The 17,872-nt window shown below is 47.4% G+C and overlaps 1 protein-coding gene across 2 annotated transcripts in view; it reads right to left on the bottom strand.

Moving 5' to 3' along the window:
- The window catches only part of MAP2K5 (mitogen-activated protein kinase kinase 5), a 288,293-nt gene that overhangs the window by 87,242 nt on the left and 183,179 nt on the right, over window positions 1-17,872 (bottom strand). The window contains exon 17 of one of the 2 annotated variants that reach the window (XM_075535635.1): window positions 1,879-1,908. The exons of the other annotated variant lie outside the window; for it this stretch is intronic. Coding sequence (XP_075391750.1) covers window positions 1,879-1,908 — 30 coding nt within the window. The remainder of the gene's footprint in view (window positions 1-1,878; window positions 1,909-17,872) is intronic. 2 annotated transcript variants of the gene reach the window in all.

The following is a 17,872-nucleotide window of genomic DNA, read 5'->3' on the forward strand; positions in this document are numbered from 1 at the left end:
GCAGGCAAACAAGTTGCAAAGCAGGCTTTCCCAGCCCTGAGTCTGTGATATAAAGTCAAGACCGCTAAGGTCATTCCAGTCACAGAGCATGGTGGTGTTGAGAGATCTGGGAATAGCCGTGGCGACATCAAAGCCGCTTTTGTTTCAAATTAAACCCCCCATTTGGTGACGACATTCTATCCCCTGCCCTATCCACGTAAAGGTTAGTGCTAATGAGGGAGCTGCACCCTAAGAGCAATTTCTCATGCCCCCCCGAAGGGTCAGGTGAATGCAGACTTGGCCCCGCATGAAGCAGCACTGCAAAGGTGCCTACCCTCTCCCCACATGTGGCAGACCCTGCACACGTTTCATTTGTCAGCTGCAACGGCAATCCATTCTTAGACCCACCACCCATACCTCCCTGATTGATTACCCTGGAGAGGGGGCACCGCGCCATGGCCGAGTTCTCGGGCAGGCTTTAGTAGCTCACCCCCAAGTTTTCTACTAGCACTTGCTTGAGAGAAAAGCTATAGATGGTTGGGAGACCTATTCTGCCCGTTTTCAAAATTTGGAGGCATTCGCATAAACGGGCTAAACAGCGAATTGCTTAAAAATTACTGACAGAGTGAGAGGCTCACTAAGATAAATATTCTAATGAGCTGTAAATCCCGAAAATGTGATTTTAATTTGATGGGCTACCTAGAGCTAAGCAGCAAGGCTGGCTCCACTAAAACCCCGCTAAATGCCTGCGTGCCTGCCAAGCTCTCAGAGGCTGTTGCAACAAAGAAGCCCACGGACTTGACAAGTGCGCCTAACGCTCTTGAACCGAACAAGTTGGCCAATCGCTCTTCCACTTATTTGACAGCTTTAACTGTTTAAAGAGAGAGTGAGAGAGAGGATACAAAAGATACATTTCCATTGATTGAAGGGTCTTTCCACATGGGTGTCAGGAGAATTTGTTTCCAACAGCTTATAAAGATGGTAGAGAGAAGGAACCCCCTCCTATTATTCAATAACCATGTTTGTGATGCATCTGCATAATCTAACCATGCATAAATTAGTATGTGTAATATAACAGTTATTTGCATAATAATAGCAAGTTAATAGATGCTTAAAGAGCAGAGACCAACACCACCTTTAAATCAGACGTGCCTGCAGGCACTTTGGCCTGTACAGACCAGGATGCCAGGAAAGCACCGAGGGAACCAGCCACCTCATTCATTTTTCACCCCCAGACAGTTGGCTAGGAGATCATCGTCAAATCACAAAACGGCTTTATCGTTTAAGTGCTAGCACCCTTCTTCAATAACAATCTGAAAGAAATGATGGTGGGCACCTTAAATGACCAGGATTATGGCAGGCAATGCTGAGAAAATGCACAGTTCATTTGCTCAGAGATGCGCAGAGGAGTGAGCCACATTTTAATAAAAGATCTGCTCGAAATCACACCTGCATGAATCTGGGGGCCCTCTTTGCTTATTGGCAAAAAGAAGGGCCTCCGTTAGTTTTTCTCCTTCTCCACACTCCATCATAATCCTTTAATTCAAATAATTTCGATGGAATCCCTGAGCTGGCAGGCTCTATCAAGGAGAGGGGGCGCCTCTCCCCGGCCTCCGTGGGAGCGCAGGGCCCTGGGCCAGGGTGAGGAGACGCTCCCTGCTATCGCACAAAAGACCAGCGTGATGATGGCGCTCGCCCTCTCACAAAGAGGGGAAAACCTGGTGTTTAAAAAAATCAAAAATCAATAGAGACTTCTAAAAGACTCCTTTAAGATACCACTTTTCAATTTAACAGGACAGATTTATTTGTCTGTGGCGCCAATGTTCACAATTGCTCCCTGCACCTTCATACATAGGAATGAATGTCACAGTGGCAAACGGCAGTAATGAACAATCTTACCTGAGGATATGGAAACCTCCCAAGAGCAAGCTGGGAAAGGAAATAATATTTGTCTAGTTATAGATTTGCATGCAGAGCAGATCTCCTTAAGACAGACAAGCACTAAATTTCAGAACGGTCTCCAGCAAATACGAAAAGGCTCACAACCTCGAATGCATGGACTAAATTATTGCTGTAATTACATTACATTAAGAGCTGTATTTAGAATGGACCTTTGCAATGGGCAACATGGCAACCCCGATGACAATGTTCTCATTGCAACAACTAGAAATTATCCTTGTGATTTCTCTTAGGAATATTCTCCGTTCTACGGGCATTATTGACACTGACACGTGTGTGACGGCTTCGTCTAGGTGGAGGTGTAAAACTGCGAGAGACGGTTGGGGAACACAGTTCCTAGCCTGTAGCGCTGTAGCTTTTAAAAACATGTTTATTACAAATGCACACACGAGGTTTCAGGATCTGGGGAGAGGCCACAGTTTAAAGTTGAAAAATGTGACGCGTTTTCACCCTTTGCTAGAGCCCCCACCGCTCCGAGGAGGGGGCCACTGCGAAAGGGTGCATGCGGCCTGAGGGGCTCCGGCTGAGATGGGGACACAGCTCTGCTCTGACTCCGGCAGTGTGCTTGCGTGCCAGTCTTTTGGTTTGGGGATTCTCACCTGAAAACGTAAAATTATTTCACCGGGGGCATTATGTCACTTGACAGCAAGCGACTACCTCAAATTTAATGAGCACACCAGAACTTAAAGAAAAACTGGCAAACATGTGCATCGTGTGGCCCCACTCTGCCCCCAAATCCTTTGTGTGAACCTGTGACTACTTTCAAAGTGGAGTCACGGCATCAGGAAACCACACTGGCCTGGATCCGTGAGACCATCAATCCATTTCACAGATTAGGACCTGGGTCCCTTGGCCAGAGGACCTGAATCTAAGACTTGACGTAATTGAATCCCGAATCTTCCCAGCATATCACATGGCCTTTCTAGATCTTGAGAAGTTGCACATTTATTCCATAGACACTGACACAGCTCCAACATGTTTGCGTTCCTCGTGCGTAATTGTGCTTGGAATCATTTAGGGAGAAGGACTACTTTATGAGAATTACATCTTATTTTTAGACTTAAGAAAAAAATCCCACTTCCTCAGCTTGTTGCTCAGGGAAATTTTCTGTAGACTAGCTTTTGGGTATTGCTCCAAACCCCCAGCAACCCTCAAAAGGTAAAGATTTTGCCACTTGCTGCGGGTTCTGAGTGAGGTTAATTTTGAACGTTCCCAAAGCAGTTAGAACAACCGCAACTGCAAGGTAATCTTGAAGGTGACTACGCTGAAAGGCCAATACTCATTTGGATGTATATATACAAATGTATGCTTTGTTATACCTGGTAAGCTTCATTACTTCGTTTGTATACTTTCTCTACTCAGAGATCATTAATTTTCAATATGTGAAGTTATACTAATATACAAATTATACTAGTGCTACTTCACTTGGTGGATACCGTTCATGCCTCTTGGTACAAACAGCGAAAACATCTCTAGGTGGGGTGGCGTTTCCAAACAAAATGTCCCCCACGGTTTTGTAAGGTTATACATGTTTTCTTTGTAATGATCTTAATCAGGAAAGGGGAACTCAGCTCTCCCATTCACACGCGCCTCTTTAATATAAGTCTCTATTTTGTAAATACAGTGTGGGTCTAAACCAACGCGAGTCCACACACAGACTGAGGAGGACGGCTGTGGCTTAACAGGGCAGGAATTCGTGGACAATGGGTGAGGTAGTCATCTAATCTGGTGTCAAGTTAAGGATTGAGAGTGTAGAGGTGGAGTCTAGGCTGTCAATCTGGAGACAGCCAATGAGACTTCTGTGGTCATGGCCTTTTCCTGAGAATTCTGGGGAATCGGGTACTTCCTCCTTTCTCTGCTACTCCCTGGGAGACATGGCTGCTGACAAGACCTCTGAAGCCAGAGAAGCCACATAGAGACAGACCCCTGCCAGCACTGAGATGCTTACATGCCACTGGATCCAAAGACTTTCTACCCACTGACCTGTGATCGTTCTGCAATCGGCATCATAGCATGTGTTTCGTGAGTCTGGATGACTTTATGAATTGCTGTCAGACATATGGGCTAAACTCGGGCTTATGAACTTGATCTTGACTGGGCTGGGATGTTTCCTCAATGTTCAATTGTTCTTGCATATAAACCTCTCCCTTATACACATATGTGCGTCCGTGGATTTGCTTCTCTAGTCTACCCAGACTGACACAATGGGTCTGTACCAGTCTGTGCTGACCTGACACACAGTGTCAGCTCACCGGAAACCTATCATGACATTGATTTGTGGATCATGAGTCTTGCCAGCACTTCCCTTTGGAGTTAGAAGACCACTGACAAGGTGGGTTTCCTACCTGAGAGAGACAGTGACAGCCTAAGGACTACTGGCTCTTCTCCGGGGGTTGTGTCATCCGCTTGGGTACCAAATTGAACATGTCACCAGGGACCATGGATGAATTCTGTCCAGAGGGCTGACGTGCCCACACACAGACAATCAAGATCTAAACTGGAAGGTCAGTGCCACCTCTGGCTGGACCTTTGGTATCTGGGGGGTAAAGAACTGAGTAATGAAAAAGTGAAGGCCTATAGAGACAGTGAAAGAGTATTCCCACGGCAACACAAAGCCACGATGAAGTTATCATCCTGCTTCTACAGAGATGCCACCCAGGCCACCACTGAGCTGGGAATGTGCACTCGGCTCCTTGGTTTCAGCTCTGGCACAACTGCGCTAGGCATGGACTCTTGTGAGAAGCCACCATGGAAGGCAACAGAGAAAATTCAGTGCATGCTGTGCAGCTGGGGGCCTCTCTGACTCTCTCTGTCGCTGCTTGGGGACAGATGGTGGTGCCCGACCTTGGGAACCCATCCGTCTGGGACTGGCTGCTTTCTGTGTGCTTCCCTGACATCCCGTGGGACCTCAGTCGGACCTGTCCACTACGCTCCTGGGAGCCCTACTTCGAAGACATCTTCCATGTCTGACTTCTCTGGAGTTAGCGGGCAGAGAAGAGTCCCTAGTCCCTGACTGGTCAGTCTCTTGACAAGCACTTCCCTCTCCCAGGATGGCATCACGGTGCTGCTCCTCCAGCAGTGGGCCGGGGTTCCAGGTGGGCACCAGTGACGACAGACAATGGCACTGCTAAGCTGCACCAAGCGCAGTCCTTGGAAGGCCCCGGGAGAGGGAGCTGCTTGCAATGGACGTCTCAGTCCTGAGTCTGAGGCAGTCGCAGAGTTTCTTTTTGCCACGATCTGTCTTGTGGCAAAGTAGAAGGAAATAGATAGCCAGACCCTGGAACCCTTTCATCAAGTTCTATCAAGACAAGGCACAGAGGAAAAGGGCGCTTAGCAGACACGGCTGCGTGAAGTTCCAGTTCTCCACGAGGCTGTCCCAAGCCCAAATAAACACAGCACCCTGTGGGGACGAGGGAGCAGACACGCTCTCAGAGGACGTCTCCGAGACAGATGAACCTGGGGCCATTCTGCATCTTTTACTCCGAGTGGTCTATTAATCTACTTGCATTTCCCCAGTTTTTATTGTCAAGGTATTATAAATTAGGAAACTTACAAAAGAGAGTATGTAATCTTCTCTGAAATGGCCTGCAGATATGTCACTGTACTAAATGTGTTTCAGATTTAATGAAGCTTTAATGTCCTTTTTAATTTTGCCTGTTTCTGTATCACCAGGGGTCGGGCAAGGCAATCAGCACTCAAGAGGGTGGTTTGGTTTAAAACTAGGAAAAAACTCATTTGCTTATGAGTTGCACTGTATTTTCTTAATTAAATTTACTGAATAAAATGGTTTAAGTTCAGCCAACCAATGACCTTTGTATGTAGATGTAGATTTATAAATAGGTTAACAGTTAGAGAGAGGAAAGGGAAAAATGAACAGAAACAAAGCAAACAGATTAGGGCTCGGCCAATAGAAACCGCGGCTCTCTTGACAAAAGCAGCATTTAAAGAGGGCTGCTCAGGTCCAATTTTTTAAAAAGGTATATTGAAAAATGTGGGCCTGCATAAGCTTCAGCAATTCATCAAATGACTCTCACATCCTTTCCCCTCCCAGGAGGGGATGGGGACACATTGTAAAAAATTTAGAAAAGCTTTATTTACTTGGGGGGGAGGGAGGGAGGGGAGGTGGGGGAGGGCAAGGATTCTCTTAATGTTAAGTAAACGAGTGCTTCTAATGCGGAATACTTGTACAATCCAGCAAAATGCTGAGCGTTCTGTTAGTTGCAAGGGAGTCTTGACATGCAAGACAGAAAAAGAATGGTCCAAAAGCATCATTTACCAGTTCAGGAAACCAGCGCTCTTTCCCTGTCAGGCCCGGAGCTATGCTTGGCTTGTCCAACCCTAAGCTCTGACATGCGCTTGAGCTGCCAGCGTTTGGGAATGTCGAATGTGTGCATTTACACAACACACGTGTGAGCACACGCTTCCATATACATCTCCATACAGGGAGACATGGAGTGGTGTATATCTCCGTGGGGCTTCAAAAAATCGGGGAGAAGAAACAGAAAGAAAAGAGAATGGGAGTTTCCCGTGAACCTTTGGACTCCCCGTCATCTACATGACTGTGACGAGTGCATGGGAGGTAACAATCGGATGATAGCAACCTCTGCATTTTAACAAAACATGGGAAGAAATCGAGACCCTGCTCACCTCTCATCCCCAAAGCCGCGACAGTGGCCATATGTGGAATTGGCAATACGGATCATTACTGGTGTGAAATCCCAAGTGGTAATGAGAAACATACACTGCCGCCCCAGAGCAAGGCGGGACCCACAGCCAGGACACCTCTGGGTGACGGGGTCTCCCGCGCAGCGTGTTGAGCGTGTCGTGGGAGTGGTTTCTAACTTGCAGTGAAACTGGAGAACGCTGGCCTTTTTTTAATTCTCAATTTTAGACACAGTCTATGTTTCTCGACATAACTGCAAATTGAAAATAAGCATTTTCAATATGGCCCATGATCTAGCTGAAGGAGGACTTTATAGTCTGAAATGTTCTAAAATTTGTTCTTAATTACCCTGCGCACATTTCACACAATTCAATTTCCAGCTAAGGGTTTTGCATTTAGATCGGGCACCCAAGTTAAGCCTTGTGCTGGGGTTAAGCTCACAGTGCTGGAGCGGCCACTTTGGAACACTCAGACGGAGGGAAACTTTGAAAAACAAAAACATCCCAACGTAACTACTGGGCTACGTAAAATTCCCTCGCTGAGATTTCATCCTAGACCCGTCCGAGGGAGGAAGTCTAGAGCCTCCGAAACGATGCTGGGGAAGAACCATAATAAATATTAAATACCCATGATTTTTACTTCCCCGGTGTATCAATTTCACTGTCCTCTTACTGGTGTCTTTGAAAAGGAGAGGAGAACAAGGAACAAGTCTGAAGGCGATCACAGCAATTCACCAGTGTTAAAGGGCTTCTGAGGTTAACTGACAACAAAGAACGCAGAAACACAAAGCGTCTTGAAGTAGGGTTTCAATTAAGTGTGCAGAATTGAGTAATGCAGGACCAAAAAAATATATAGAGTTACAAATTAATTTAATCTTCTGCCTATAGTTTGCAGCTGCACTCCGAAGTGTCTAGGGCTTAAGAACAAAGCCTTGGAAGGCCTTGGAGTGAGGGAAGCTTCCCTGTTTAATGCACAAGGCCATTAGCTGGTAACTTGTGGAATCTGCAACCCCTGCGGAGGGGCATAAGTGCGAGTAACAGAGACTGATGAAGTGACATATTTGTTCATGCCCAGAACTGCGAGGAAGAGGGTTATTACTGACACCATCAGGCCCAACAGAAATATGTCCTAATAACCTTTGGGACCCTCCCCGTGATCAGTTCTCAGTGCGTCAAATATATTAAAATCAAAACCTAATTCACTTTAATTAAAGACAATTAGTTTGTTTTACCGTTAGTGCTTAACTTGCACGGTATTCTAATGCCGTGGAAATTAAAGATGGGCTAATGAATGTAGCCGGAACACCACAGCACACACTGCCTTTGGGCTGCAGTTGGTGGGACGCACCCTCTCACTGAGAGCCATTCAAGGGCACAGCTCACTCCAAAAGGAATACTGAGGGGCCACACATGTGATTCCTGATTCACTGCATAGTCATTGCCAGATAACACTCTCCTACAAACTCAGGGTTTCTTTAACAAACAGAATTATAGCCCAGCGGAGGCACCCAAGGTCATACAGTAAGTTGGTGGCCAAACTTGTGAAATCACAAAGAACTCTGGGCCCTCCAGGGCCCCGTCTGCAAAGGCTCGGGGGCTTCTCGTGCAGCGGGTGAACTGGCTGCAAATACCTCATGATGTCTGTCCCAGGGCTCCTGAGAGCTTCAGGTAACATGCTTGCGGTAGGTTGAAAGGGCCTGAGTGGGCAGTACCCATCAGCAGGCATGCTCCCTCACATGTGTCCCCCTGAGAAAAGAACTACCCATCCTCACCAGCACCCAGCCATGAGAAGGAAATCTCTTTCCACTTCAGGAACCCAAACAGGGCAGCAAAAAGAAAGAACTCAACCACGCCATAACACGCTTCTCCATCAGTCATGAGGTCCTGCCTTCCACCCCACAAATTACTCATCATATTGGCGAAAAGACAGCGTTACAAATAAATGTTTCTAATAGCGCGGCGAGTTTTTTTTTTAATTAGAAATGGGCTTATTACAGTGGACACTTAAATGGGAAGAGGGCAACAGTAATTCACAAGTACAATATCCCAATGCTGGTCCTTTAATTGCTTTATTGGGCTCACTGTTAGAAATGATGGCTTGCGGTAGCCTGCTCATGAATTGCTGAGAAGCATGATACATTGGGGTCTCAACCTGGGCAAACTGTACCTAAACTTACACTTTATTGCAGCTTAGTTCACAATCTTCACCTAATATCGGGTTATATCCCAGTGCAGCAGGGGGATAAATCATCCTAGAATATCACTCCAGCCAAGTTTAGCTGTGACTGGAGCATATGCGCTTTCGAGCCACTGAAGCACAGGCCCATAAAATACACTAATTACTGGAAGTTATGGTCACTGAGTGATTGATAGCGCTCTGCGAGGCAACTTCCTCATTTTCAGCTCTTCTGACGGGCTCATCCGCCACATAGCAATTATTAATTCATGACCCACCCCTCAGGCACTAGTACCTTTACTTCTAATTCTCCTGCTACCAAACTACTGCCACCGTTGGACACTGTCTTTCTTCATTCTGATGGCTGCGTAAGGATGATGAAAAGTGGATTTCATGCTAAATGCTATTGTTTTGAATCTTTAAACCTTGCTTGGTCTTCCTGACCTGGTGCCCCAGAACACATCATTCTCCTTCCCTCCAATAATGTGACTTTATGGGCACTGCTTTCTTCTTTTCCTGAAGGAAAAAGAGAAAAGAAAGAAACACAAACTGTGTGTGTGTGTGTGTGTGTGTGTGTGAGAGAGAGAGAGGGAGAGAGAATGAATGAGAGAATCTCTGTTTATATTACATTAGGCCCAAAATTCTGGCTAAATAATATCTTTTTATGGAAGGCAGAGATTGGAAAATAATAATCATTTCAACAAGGTCATGGTAAATATGAAGCTCACAGCTGCTAAAAAAGCAAAAAGCGCTCCTCCACTCCAAGGGCCCGCTGTGGTGCAGTTCTGCAGACACCCGACTGTACCAGGTCCAGCGCCACCCGGCGCTGTACTCGGGGCAGTGCTAACGACAATAGCCGCCATATACCTAACGCACCCAAAGTCACGTCAATCGAAGCGCAAAGGTATCTTCTGATGGCGCTCTTTGCATTGAGAGGGACCGCCAGTGAGAGACTCTGAATTGAAGAGAGAACGTTTGGCCACGATAGATGAAGGCAAACAACTTACTTCTCTAATCGAAAAATGAATGCTCTTCACAGATTTCTGCACATCTCGAAGCGCAGTCCTGGGGGCTGTGTTCCTGCGTGGAGTCTGGGCTGGCGCAAGAGATGGGGAGATGGGACTCCGACTTAGCCCTCAGGAATTGGCTGGGATTGCTCTTCGGAGGTAGATCCCCGGCCCTCATCAGCAGTTAGTCCACCCATAATGCTGCGGAACAAAATCCCCACCATCCTCCGTCCAATCCATTCACTGGGCAGGGTACACGTCCTACCTGGTGTCTGACATTCTCTTGTGTCTGTAACACCGGATTAAGGGCAAATTCTAGACCAGGGGGTCTCAAACTATGGCCTACAGGCCACATGCGGCCCGCCGGGTGTTTTTGCCACCACTGCCTGTCCTGCTCAGCAGCAGACTTGTCCAGTGTGCATAGGAATTTGTTCATAGTTTTTTTAAACTATAGTCCGGCCCTCCAACAGTCTGAGAGACAGTGAACTGGCCCCCTGTTTAAAAAGTTTGAGGACCCCTGCTCTAGATGATGCACTGTTCCACTGTCTCCATGGCATCAGAAGGCATCTTTGGCTGTATGCTGGTGACAAGCAGCTCTCGACGATGCTGGGTCCCTTGGCTATTGATATTTCCCGAAGAGCTTGGCCAACCTGATGGTGCATGCCCAGGTTGTTTCTCTGCTACAATTCCTTTTAAAACGACCCTTCAGTATTAGGGGGCTGACTATCTTAAATGGTAAGGCCTGCTTAAAGTAGCTACTCCTTTCATGTACTTATGTGACTTATTATTTTTAACTTAAGGAGTCCCGGCAGTGCAATGATTAAATCGCTTGGCTGCTCAGAAGGTTGGTGGTTCAAATCCACCAGCCGCTCCATGGGAAACAAGACCTGACAATCTGCTCCCATAAGCACTACAGCTTAGGGAACACTCCGGGGACAATTTTATTCTGTCACAGAAGGATGTTATGAGTTAGGACTGACTCAACAGTATACCGCACCATTCTTTGTTAGAGTCTAGAGAATGACGGGAGATTAAGAGCTTAGAGTTAACGGCCCTCAAAAGCCAAAGCCCATGTTGTGTGCTTAACCTAATAACCATGCAAAATCTCATAATAAGGATCAAGGAATAATATCCCTTTAACATGTTTGGATAATGTTGACCTTGTGTCCTCTGACATTAGGCAGCTTTAGTCATGACACCAGTCTCCAGAGACCTAGCCCTGGGGGCCTGTTTTAACCCCCTCTTCAGAGTCATGCAGCTCAGCCTAATCTAGTTCTCTCTCTAGACATTTCAAAGTCAAGGGAGTCAGAATCAGGTGTCAACAATTTCTTGCTCTGACTATGGTTAAAAACCCAGTGACAGGCCCAGTGCTGGCTGGTCTCACCCTTCCTGCTGCTGCTCCTGCCCTCCAAATTCACCCCAACCCGACCTCTAGGGTGCTTTCTGGGTTCTGCAGGGTTCGCATCCTTTTACAAGGCGACTTACGCACCAAGAGCCTATTGTTGTCAGCAGTAGAATGGAATGTGACAGAGTGATCCTGTGTGACTTCCAGGGTTGGGCTTTGGAGAGGTGGAGTGTTTGCCTTGGTCGCTTATCAGGGCAGCATCATGACATGATAGCTAGGTAGGTGGAGAAGGCATCCTGGCTCTTCCTTTCTGAACGGTCCACGGTAGGCAACTTCCCGAGACCCTTGAGGACACTATACGGCAGAGCTGAGCTCTGCTTGGATTCCTGACGCATGGAATCAGGAGCAAACCCATGGCTGTTCTTTTTTGTTTTTTTTCACACGGCCGTTCTTTTAAGCCATCCATTTGGGAAGGTTTGTTAGGCAGGCAAGGGGTTGTGGTGGTGTGTGAGGAAGTATTTGGGGGCCAGCCCAAAGGCTGGTGGAGGGTTTGAGGCAGCTGCTCGGTGGGAGAAGACCTGCTTCCATCAAGAGGACAGCCTATGGGGCAGCTGCACTCGGTCTCGCGGTCAGAGGGGCTCGGTGACATGCCACAGCAGCGCCATCGTGCAGTAGTGGATATTGGACATGCCCTCCCTGACGTTGCTCTCAGCTGCCCAGGACTGGATGCCTCTGTCGCATGTTTATTTACTTTCCTCCCCACTCGCCAACGATCTCCTGGGGCAAAGCTGCTGTTCTCACCGCCAACATAGAGCAGCACTGGATAAATACTTACTGACTGGGTGGAATTCTCCCCTCCCTCCCAGTAGAGTAAATATATTTGAGACTAGGCTAAATTTCCTGTCTCTTTTTAATGATAAACTAGGTCTTGATTTCTGAAAACCAGTAACCAATGACACATTTTCAAAACAAGGTGAAATCAATCCAGCTATAGGGATAGCATAGCAGTCACCCTATGAAGAGCGGTCTTAACTGACACAATAAGCCAGCCTTTTCCTTTTTCCTGCTCATTTACATTTACCATCCAGCTCTGCTGTCTTCAAATCACTTGATCTTTTTTCCTACAACACAATGGAGGAAACGGACTTTAATCCATGGGCTAGGGCAGGCGTCCTCAAACTACAGCCTGCGGGCCACATGCGGCTCGTCGAGGACATTTATCCGGCCACCGGGTGTTTTCGCCCCATTTGTTTTTTTACTTCAAAATAAGATACGTGCAGTGTGCATAGGAATTTGTTCATGGTTTGGTTTTTTTTTAAAACTATAGTCCAGCCCTCCAATGGGTCTGAGGGACAGTGAACTGGCCCCCTGTTTACAAAGTTTGAGGACCCCTGAGCTAGGACATGAGAGTGGTCAAGCCATGTTTAACCCTCCTGGAAAGGTCCTGCTTGGATCTGTTTCCTCATTTTCAAAATGGGAACTTTGATACTTACAAAACCACAACACCAAACCCACTGCCACTGAGTTGATTCCAACAAATAGGGATCCCGTAGGACTGAGCAGAGTGGCCCGCGTGGTTTCCCAAGACTGTCAAGTCTTTAAGAGAGCAGTCTCATCTTTGCTTTGGGAGGGGCTGGTGGGTTTGAATGGCTGACCCTGAAGTCAGTAGCCCAACCCATAACCCACTAGTGACAGGGGCTCCTTCAGGTAGTACATTCTTGTACCGTCTAGTTATTTTATTTATTTATTTTTATATTTTCCGTCTACTTTTTAAATCCCTAGTTTTCCAGTCATTTTCCATCACGATAGGGAGAAGTTTAAATGAGATAATGAGTATGAATGGTTTTGTTAAATCTACATGTATATAATTGATAGCCAGCCTTCTTGTCAAAATGACACTGAGTAAAGAAATGCCAATCGCTGGGAAAACAGGAGGGGGTGAGCACTAGACCACACATCAGAAGTACTAAATCTGGTGATTTTTGCACAGTACTGGGCATGCACTGTGATGCTGGGCACGTCTCTTTCATTGCGCTGAACCTGAGTTTCTTCACTGGGGAGAGGAAAAGGATCTGGTTTACAAGGTTTCTTCTAATTAAAAATCAAGTTCTAGTTAATAAACACAAGATGATGTGTATACGTTTTTCTCATAAATAAATGTATAGAAACCGTCAAGGCTGTTATTGTCCAGTTTAGAATCAAAGTGTGTGATGTGATGTGGATGATCGTCAAGAGGGATTTTAAAACCAATTCCAGGTCAGTGACCCTGAGTAGAGATAGAATTGTAAAATCAGTCGTTTTTATGACTGGGCACCTCTAGGTTCGCAACCCAACCCACTGCTAGCAAGCCAATTCTGACTCATGGAGACGCTAAATAGGGGTTCTGAGGTTGCACATATTTATGAGAGCAGAGAGCCTCATCTTTCTCCTGAGGAGCGACCGGTGGATTTGAACTCCAGCCTTGAGGTTAGCAGCCAGACAGCATCACCAGGGCTCCCTAAGTTAGCAGTTGTAGTTCTCAGAAGTCTCAGACTCAAAGAATCTTAGAGGTTGCATTTCATTGGGAGCCGCGCTCCTTGTATTGCAGATCTCGACTCAATGTAGTCCACCTCACGCCGCTGTCCCCATCCCAACATCTTGTTATTTCCGTGACACGAGTGCTATGGCCCGGCACCCTCCTTTAAAATGTAGGCTCCCTGCGGGCGGGGCTTTTGTCAGCTTTGTCACAGCAGTGGCCCAGGGCCCAGCCAAGAGACGGTCATTCACATAGGAGGCTCTCAGCACGTCCGCAATGCGACTAAAGAAAGGACTGAACTTGTCTATCTTCAGTGCTTCTCCTCTAAGACAATCTGAGTCAAGGGGTCATTTAGTCACTAGTCACAGGTCCCCCGGGACGGTATTTTCACCTCTAAAGGGGACAATTCCACTACTGAGGAGCCAAGGTGTGGGGCATCTTTGCGTTAGGAAATGCATCTTACTAATCAAACAGAAAGCCATGTGTGAGTGGATCAATGAGGGGGCTTCTACAAGTTCATGCAACAATTCCTTAATCGTTGACTTCAATTTGTCCGCAAACTTTTTGAACCTATGTGTGTGTGCGCGTGTGTGTATGTGTGTGTGCGCGTGTGTGATTCTGGGAGAAAAAAGTCTGGCAATCTGTTCCTATAAGGAAAGATCACAGTCTGAACGACTCTCTCCTACAGGGCCACTACGAGTTGGAATCGCCTAGATGGCACACACTCCAGTCATGTCTGTCTCTGTCTCTATCTCTATTCAGAAGCTTCAGCCTGCTGAATTCATATAGGACTGGTTTGCTTTGCCATGTACAGCCCTTGAAACATCTGAAGACAGGTTGGCGTCTGCTTGCTTTGTTTTCTATTTCTTTATGTGTGCTACTATCAAGACTTTAATATTTTAAAAACTCCCAATTGCCCCCTCTGTGTGTGTTTTTGAGTAGACACTCAATACGGAAATGTACTGCTGCGAAAGCTGTGAGACCAGCTCTAAATCCATCAAGAGCATAAGATGCTTAGCGGGGACTGCCAGCCCCGTTCCATCTTGTGTTAGCAGTGTCACGGTGGTTCCGTGACCCGGAGCACAAAGAGGGCCCGACAGCGCCTCATTCAGCGGGAAGCGCTTCACTCTGTCTGCCTGTCCCACGTCCACTGGGCTCCCTGACAACCTTGGAAAATGCCCATTTAGGCGTGGTAATCTGAGACAGCTGGATCCCTTCACAAGCCTTGCAAAGGACTCAACTAGTCAATCCATCATGTGCCAAAGGTCACTGTAACAGCTTCCTTTTGCAGGAAGTTACGCAAAATTTTAGGCAAAAGAAGAGAGAAAGGACAATGGGGGAAAATCAAGTTAAGCTGCAGTGACAGGTGGGGGAGTCACAGCGGGGTGGGCGCGACGGGCACGGTGTGGTGCGCCTTTCCTCAACACTCTTGGATGGACGGCAGAAGGGCCTCCAAGGACGCGCCCAGACCCACACTCGCTCGCCTACACAACCGCCCACTGGAATTTCCTTTGAGAGTTTCATCTTTGGATAATTCTCCAGAAACTTCTGGTCGACAAGTGAGATGCTTTATTAGTTGGAACAGCTAATGGAACAAATTGGATTAAGACACAGCTTCCTTCCCCTGAAATTCATGAAAATAATGATCGAAAAAGAAGTGTGTGTGGGGTGGGGAAGAGGTTCTTCTGCATATTTAGAGGCAGGGACCAAACCAAGTTGATGCTTCATAATCCCTGTCACTTAGTAAGTACTCAATGCACACAGGAGGCTGTTTCAAAGAGCATCTTGCTTCTCGAAGTAGAACACATGTCTGCCTCCCGGGAAAGGTGTGCTGGGTGTTGCAGACATGGAAACAGCAACTGTAATAACAGACAAAGCCACCACTGCCTGAGACTCTCGCACGGGCCGGCTGCTCAGTTCTGGCCATTTCACACAAGTGGTCCGCTAACCCTTCACCCCAGCTTCATGAGGTATCATTAGCTCTAGTGTACAGAGGAGCGAACGCTGTCTCTACCAGTGCACCCTGCTGGCAGCCCTGATGGCAACGTGAAGCTACTTATCTGCGTTTTTGTTTATAACGCAGCACAGTCACTAAAGCACACTGAGCTCCAAGCTGCGGGGACTTGAGTCCCAGCTGAGACTTATTAGCTGTTTAACCCAGGTCACTGATTCTCGCCGTGCCTCAGTTTCCCCACCTGTAAAGTGGGCATCAAGAGTAGTGCGTACCTCATCGACGGAGGCCCTGGGTAGCATAGCTGTTACTGCTGAAACTGGACTGCTAACAGGAGAGTTAGAGGGTTCGAGAGTTCCAGTTCACCCAGTGATGCCTTGGGAAAGCGCCCCTTGGATGGACTCCCAGGGAAAACCCTATGGGGCGTAGTTCTATTCTGAAACACAGATCCACTCGACAGCAACTTGAGGTTCCTTATGGGGCGGTTAATGTTAAATAGAAATGCTTAGTAAAGAGCCAGAAAACAAGTCTGTCAAAATCTACGTTTACAACTAAAGTCGACATTAATTATATTTCAGTGCTCCGCACAGGGAACCGCTTTCTGTTATTTACCAGTGTAGCCTCAGCACTTAGCCAAGTGCTTGCCACACAGCAGGCACGGAGGGAACGTACTAGGAGTATATGAATACTAATTGCAGGACAGTGAATTGTTTAATGTGGCTCTTCTAGCCAACGTCTCTAACTCCGCCCCCCCCCCTTCCTGCATGGGTCTGGTAAGAAGGTGGGAGCAGATACTGATGGGATTCACCTGTGAGTGACTGCGAACAGGTTTCCCTGCAATGCCATCCTGCTGGGTATAAAGTGGGCCCGCTGAGAAGCGGGAAGAGGATTTCGTTATCAGCAAGAGCCAGGAGTGGAGCTCGTCCTCTGGACCCTGCACAGTGGCCCTCCTGGATGCAGAGGACAGCTCTGCCATCAGCGGAGCAGCAGCAGAACCAGGAGCCAGAGCCTGGAGCAGAGGGAGGGGCTTCCCAACCCACGGAGCAAGCACAGCGGGTGCTTTGGTGCCAAGTGGGGTGCCTCTGGGCACTGACTGGGGAAGTTGAGCTTGCTAACCCACTGAAATGAAGGTGAGTGCTTCTGGACTGAGGCTGACTAGAGAGGGTGCCTCTGGGCAGTTAAATCAGGGAGCTGGGTTTACTGATCCACTGAGCTTAAGAGCCTTGAGGTTGAGGCTGACAGCGGAGGGGTATGCTCCTTTGGGCATTTATCGACAGACCTGAAAGAACTTCGTGACCTGTCCTGATAAAGAGCTCAACCCCGAGCATTTCTCACACTGGCGCGACAACCTAACTTTCTTAACAAACCCTTTAGTGGTGAGTTTTGTCTGTGAGTTGTGTGGAGCCATTGCAGTGGACGCATAGAACCTCAAGCTGAAATAGAGACCCCTATGGCATCAGACAGAGGAGCTCCCTGGTGCTGCTGGGTACGCGTCGGACTGCTAAGCACAGGTCAGGGCTTCGCCTATCAGCAGTTCTACAGGAGAAAGTGGAGGCTCTTTGCTCCCATAAAGATTTTAAAGCTTTAGAATCCCGTATTACAGCTCACATAGGGTTGCTATGAGTTGGAATTGGCTTAATGGCGGTGGATTTGGTTCGTAGGTTTAAAAAAATATAAATACTACGGTTATCTCCATTTTTCAGATTAAAAAAAAGCGAAACTATCATTCTGGAATGTGACTTGCTTAAGGGTACCCTGCTTGTAAATAGTGGTGGCAGCCCAGGACCGCAGGGCGGGCTGCAGTCGGCTCTTTAACAGCAGATCAGGAGCCCGAGCTCTGCCACTTGCTTGCTGTTGACCTTCTGCTTTCCCACTTCCAAGCGTGCCTGCTGTCTTCTCTGTCTCCGTAGTTCTAGTCCGGGGAAGGTTCCTTATGATTCTTTTTGTGCGGTTGGAGGTGAGAGTGGAAGCTAAGCAGGCATCCCACGGGACATCTGCAAGTTGGTGGTCCTTTGGGATCAAGAATAAACACCTCAAAGGGCGACTCTTTTTAAAAGTGGGAATGACTGTTGAATTGTCAAATTGGGATTTTTGCCTCCCAGCTCTGAAGTTGACCTTGTTCGTGTCTGAGGTGAGGAAACTGAGGCCTAGAGAGGTTAAGTGACTAACTCCCTATGTCACAGGCGACAAAGGCAGACGTGGGCCTGGAACCTGGGTCTGATGCTTTGACAAAAGAGAAAGCTGTTCTTTGCTTGGGATTGACTCAGCTCAACGCTAC

Source organism: Tenrec ecaudatus, chromosome 17 (assembly GCF_050624435.1).
Source record: "Tenrec ecaudatus isolate mTenEca1 chromosome 17, mTenEca1.hap1, whole genome shotgun sequence".
NCBI lineage: Eukaryota > Metazoa > Chordata > Mammalia > Afrosoricida > Tenrecidae > Tenrec > Tenrec ecaudatus.